Genomic DNA, 6,000 nt, shown 5'->3' on the forward strand with positions numbered 1-6,000 from the left:
ATTATAGTCAAGAATGTTTCATTATTTCTGTTACATAATTGCGTTGTTACAGTCATAAAAGAATGGACCAGCAAGGAATGCTGTATAGGATACTTGAAATCTGCGTTTCCCAACTGTTACTTGGGATGCTTTCAATCTCTAGTATTTCTACGAGGAAAACTTGTTCAAGAAGAAGCCTAGTAGCTTCTTGAGTTGTCTTTTTGGCTGCAAAGAAGCTTTTATTACAACCAGCCTTACCTATGCTATTGATCCATTCCATTTTCCTTGTGTTGATGGTTAATGCTTATTCTTGTGTTTAACATTATCAGTCAACAATGGAATGCTTTGAATATCCTCGCAACTTAGCATGAAATCAAGTAACATACAATCATAATTATATACTTCATTCTATGTGTATATTATATTACATACATACAAAAACGTGCATATATATATATACAGATGTTGTACCTTTACATCATTTGGGCAGGCATCTTTTTTTAGCCTTGCGCTCTGTACAACACTGCATGCTAAAGAAGATATATGTACATGGAAAATCATGGTTAAAGAAGCCCTATATATGCTTTGTTCCCCACCGGAAGATGCCTATAAATGTACATATCAAGTGAGATTAGAGGGGCGGCGCCAAATCAAGGTTTGATACAGCAGTTAATGTAGGTCAAAATCTTCTTTTTCTTCTGCAATATGAAAAGGAAAAATGAGCAAGAATGGAATGTGAAATGAGGGGGAGTCGGGGGGGGGGGGGGGAAGCAAAAGCGGGAATGGAGGGAGAGAATAGTACGGAGACTGGATAATGGTCGTCTGGAGGGCGCTTAGGAAAAGAAGAAACAACGAGATCACGGTCATTGCCAAGGCTACGCCTAACATCAGACTTATGCTGCTTCCTGTTGGCACGAGCTTGATTGAATATCATTGAATAATCGGTGGCTCCTGCATTTTTCTGATCCCACGCTCCAAATTGAGGGACTGGCGTCCATCCTACTACATTGTTCTGCCATTCCCCATTTTAATTTTCAAATACTACTTCCAAAACATCTTAATATTTCATACTCTATTCGAACAAATTCAAAATATCTAGTTATTTGTTTATATGTACGTATGAAATTTACAATTGTTATATTGAAACAAGCATTCTAAGTTGTACAAATATTGAAAATGTTGAAAAAGAAATCAAACCTTAAAAGAATAAAAATTTGAATGAAGATGATTATATTTTATATGGATATCAAAACATTAGGAATGCAGATGAAATGAAGATGATTACACAACTGTTGGTATGTAAACAAGATGTTGGGAAGTTAAATAATTACCTCTGTCTGATGAGCCATGGTGACCAGCAAAAGAATTGGAGATGGTGGGGAGCATCTCACAATAATAAATAATTTATGTTATGGGAATCAAAGGTTGCCTTAGCAGTTGGATTAAATTGAAAACAAAACTAAATAAACCATTTTTCAGTTAGAAACTGGTGGCAAGAATTATGTACTCAACTTCAATCAAGATATTGCCTAAATTAGATTAGCATTTTAGCAACAACAATATAAAATGAACATGGTAATTTTAGACTTGGAATTATTTTATGGTCATTCTTGTTACGATGTTTACTGTTTTTACCGGTACAATCAATTCATATCTTTTTTTTATTTATTTGTCATATTATACATAGTTAGTGAGGGTTGGAAGAAGAAAATTTGAAATTGTCTTTTAAGGTGACGTAACGACATATAAAAATGGTGAGATTATAACTATTTTTTCCGAACCAATAAAATTAATCAATTTAATGTTGTAGAGGTTTCAGCCAATCTCATAGTTCTTTCGATGATTTGGAGGTTTAATCCAATATGGAAAATGAAAAATGATATGGACTGATTTTATTGGTAGAGATTATAAATGATCTAATAGAAAGAACTCGTAAAATAATTTTTCGTTGTTAATTTATACAAAATATTGAATCAAACAAAATTTTAATTAATTATTTATCTTTATTGGAAGGTTAGGATTCAGTTCATTGATATTCGATACAATTATTATTACTATTTAAATGTAAGTTTAATGGTTTAAAAGACCCTAGAATTTTTTTGTAAAAATCAAATAAGTTCTTGCGACTTTTTTGCACTTAATTGAGCTCCCGAACTAATAAAACTAGTCAAATAGGCCCTTTGATTAATGTTGACTGTTACAACGTTGATGTGGTTGTTAACGGCACTGACGTGGTGTTCCGTGTCAACTATAGTTGCTGACGTGGTAGTGTCATGCCAACAAAAAATAAACAAAATAATTTTTTAAAAAATAAAAAAAATAAAATTTACTAAAATAAACACGAACATACAATTATCTAGATTCATTTATTTTAAAGCTTAATTTTTTTAAAAAAAGAAACTTTATATATATTTTAAAAAATTAAATAAAAATAAATAAAGTGCCCAAATCTTTTAAGAAGTCAAAAGATATGGAATGAATCAAATAACTTTGATATCAATTTGGCAAAGTCAATAAGTGACGAAATATATTAATTTACTATATTTTTCCAGAGTTAATTCATTGGATTTTGGTCTCATTCAATTTGGCACCATAAATTCATTCTTCCTCTGTTTAATATATTTGTGGTTTTGCATCACATGATGTGGTTAGTGCTCATCCTTTAGTGGTAAAATTTAAGGTTTAGGGTTTAGGGTTTAAAATTACTCATAACTTTTTTCCAATTCAGATAATGCGTTTCAATGTATTCGGATCTATGTCCTTTTGCATTAACAACAATGTCAATGCTAATCGAATTAAAACTCAATCGACTACTTTATACATAAGTCAAAACTTTCATTAATTAAATCAATGAAATTATAAAATTAGGGGTGTATAGTGGGAAACTTGAAAAAAAAAACCTTGAGCCAAATGAAATTAGTGGTGGGTGGCGCCAAATTAAAATTTACCCAGATTTTGTTTAATAATAACGTTTTTTTCTCACCAAAATTAAGCCACTTTTTTCTCCTTTAAAATAGGGATTTATCTCAAGTAGAAATGAAAGGAAATTAAGAAAATAAAAAATGAAGTTGTTAACTTTTGATTTCATATACACACACCATTTCATAATCTTTTATATTGCCAAACATTAACAATTTAAAAAATTCCCACTCCATTTTCCTAAACATACTAGTAAGCAAGTTTGAATGTTGAAAATTAAAGACTAAACCATATCTTTTCTTTTCCTAAAATAATTTTAGCCATCTCCTCAATTCATCTCTGCATCTTTTCTAGATTATATGTACAAAATTTGCGTTGTATATCAATCTCTTCTTCATGTGATGCAAGTTTTTTGATCATAAAATATAATCAACATCACGCCGCCTCTTTGGGTTTCCTTTTCTCATCATTGCAACAAATTCGTCATAATTGATCTTTCCATCCTGTAAAATTTATTTCTTTCTTTTTAAGTAAAGAGAATGAAATTGAAATCTTTTTGATATACCGTGAGTGATATAAGTTTTAAATATAACATGGGTTAGTTTTTAAATCTTATCTGTGGAGTCTAAAAATTTCGATATTAATGTATTAAATAATTTTTTAAAATATTTTAATTTTTTTAGTGAAAATTGAATATAATATATATATAGAAAATTTCCTTACGTTATCAATATCAACTTCGGAAATGATTTCCTTTAGGTCTCTGCCATCATGCATGCCATATTCACGTAGTGCTTGCTCTAGTTCTTCGGTAGTGATGAACCTGATCAAACAAGTAGGCATACACATCCAGTTACCAAAAGTGGAAAAATGGAATTGCAGAAATAACGAAATTAGCTGCAATAAAACTATGATTACCCGCTATTGTCGTTATCGAAGTGTTGGAAGGCATGGTAGAGATGCTCTTCTCGATCCATTCGATTCATATGCATTGTGGCCGTAATGAACTCATCGTAGTCTATAGTTCCATTTCCATCTGCATCAGCCTATTTTCAAAAAGAAAAACAACAAATATTTTGTCTTATTGACAAAAAAATAATAATAAACGAAATGGGATTGATGTTTGGAAATGACTTACCGCTTCCATTAGTTGTTTAACTTCATATTCAGAGAGTTTTGTTCCTTGCTTAGCGAGACCTTGCCTCAATTCTTCTAGTGTAATTGTTCCACTATTGTCAGTATCCATGCCCTTGAACATCTCCTTCAATCCCATGATTTCTTCCTCTGATAAACAGCCCGCAATGACCTAATCATTTCACCAAAAATTACATCACAAACTAATGTTTTTGAGAGGGTTAATTCAATGAGATGGATGTTTGATGTTGGGTTAAATACCCTTAAAGCAACTTTCTTGAACTGATTCATTGCTTTAAATTGTTTGAGCCTGCTTAGCACTGCGTTGTCAAGAGGTGTATCAGGTGCTTCACCGTCCACTTTGATCCATGGATGTTCTGTTGATGGCCATACAATCAATCAGAATCATACAAATAACATGGCCGCCATAGCTGAAAGCTTAGGTATATACTTACTTAGAACCTGGACTGCTGTTAACCTCTGCTTGGGATCCACAGTTAACATCTTCTTAACAAGATCCTTGGCTTGAGCTGAAATTGAAGGCCATGGAGCAGTCGAGAAATCAACATGGCCACGTAGAACTGCATTGAATATTCCATTTTCGGATTCTATCAAGGGGAAAAAAACTCATCTTAGTTTCGAGCTTCAAGATTGCATTTACCAGGACTGAGAAATCAAATGTACCTGCCCAGAAAGGGGGAACCCCAGATAGAAGAATATACAACATAACACCAATACTCCATATATCAGCTTCGGGTCCATATCTCCTCTTTAGGACTTCAGGTGCTATATAATATGCACTACCAACAATATCTCTAAATTCTTCACCTGTAAGAGATCCAATGAATTAAGAACAATTCCTAGCAATGAAGATATCGTTGAGCCATATAAAAGCATTGAGTTTGAGGGAATTATCTCAACCTGGCTTGTAAAAGACTGATAGACCAAAATCTGTGGCCTTCAAGGGGGAATTTTCGTCTTGGTTCAGCAATAGGAAATTCTCAGGCTTCAGATCCCTATGGATGACACCCATGGAATGGCATGTGTGCACAATTTGAACGATTGTTCGAAGCAAAGAAGCAGCAGCACGCTCGGTGTAATGGCCCTTAGCAATGATCCGATCGAATAGCTCGCCTCCGGCGCATAACTCCATAACCAAATAAACCGAATGATTATCCTCATAAGCTCCCTTGAGTTCCACAATGTTAGCCTGGCCTGTCAAATGATGCATGATTTGTACTTCCCTTCTAACATCCTCGATGTCGTCTTTGTTAGCAAGTTTCCTCTTGGCAATGGTCTTGCAAGCGAATTGTTCCCCGGTTTGCTTGCAAGTACATAAATGTGTGACCCCAAACTGTCCCCTACCCAATTCCTTCCCAATGTTGTAGGTGGCTTTAATGTCTTCCATTTGGCGGCCTAAGACGGGTCCGATTGGGGAAGACTTGGATGGCTTGGAGGAGTCTGCTGGGGAGGCTGTATTATTCCTTGATGGTGAGTCCTGCTTGGAACCGTTAGGACTCTTGGCTTCTTCCGCCGTGATGGTGTCTCCCTTTTCATTGGCATCTTCGGCGGAGCTGCCACAAGAGCAACAATTCCCCATGATTGGGGTCAAATGAAAGTGGGAGAGGGGATGGTAGCCTTAACCAGAAGGACAATATTTTCGTTCTGATTGAGGCTCAACAAAAGCCTTTATTACAAAGAAAGAGAAAGGATGTATAGCGTGAGGAAAAAAAAAACTGTTGAAAGAAATGTACAGCAGCTTGGAATTTGGTGTAGAAATTAGAGAGGATTGATAATGAGAGATTTTAGGATTAAAGATGTCAAAAATGTGTGGAAACCAGTCATTGGGGGTGTGTTTTGAAACTGTTGGAAATGAACATGTTTGTAAGACAAAGAGTCCAGAGGATTTGTCGGCCTCTACCAAAACCGTTTTATGTTTTTTGTGTCTGTTGGGGAACTTCCATCAAC

The 6,000-nt window shown here is 34.5% G+C and overlaps 1 protein-coding gene across 1 annotated transcript; it reads right to left on the bottom strand.

Moving 5' to 3' along the window:
* Positions 1-3,041: 3,041 nt before the first annotated feature.
* Positions 3,042-5,772, bottom strand: LOC107892554 (calcium-dependent protein kinase 17). Its single transcript, XM_016817624.2, has 8 exons — positions 4,954-5,772; positions 4,717-4,860; positions 4,488-4,640; positions 4,294-4,409; positions 4,037-4,204; positions 3,817-3,944; positions 3,622-3,721; positions 3,042-3,401 (listed from the first exon to the last, which is right to left on the bottom strand). The coding sequence occupies exons 1-8, from the start codon at positions 5,630-5,632 to the stop codon at positions 3,315-3,317; spliced, it is 1,575 nt and encodes a 524-aa protein (XP_016673113.1). The 5' UTR covers positions 5,633-5,772; the 3' UTR covers positions 3,042-3,314.
* Positions 5,773-6,000: the final 228 nt, after the last annotated feature.

This window comes from Gossypium hirsutum, chromosome D09, assembly GCF_007990345.1.
Source record: "Gossypium hirsutum isolate 1008001.06 chromosome D09, Gossypium_hirsutum_v2.1, whole genome shotgun sequence".
Classification (NCBI taxonomy): Eukaryota; Viridiplantae; Streptophyta; class Magnoliopsida; order Malvales; family Malvaceae; genus Gossypium; species Gossypium hirsutum.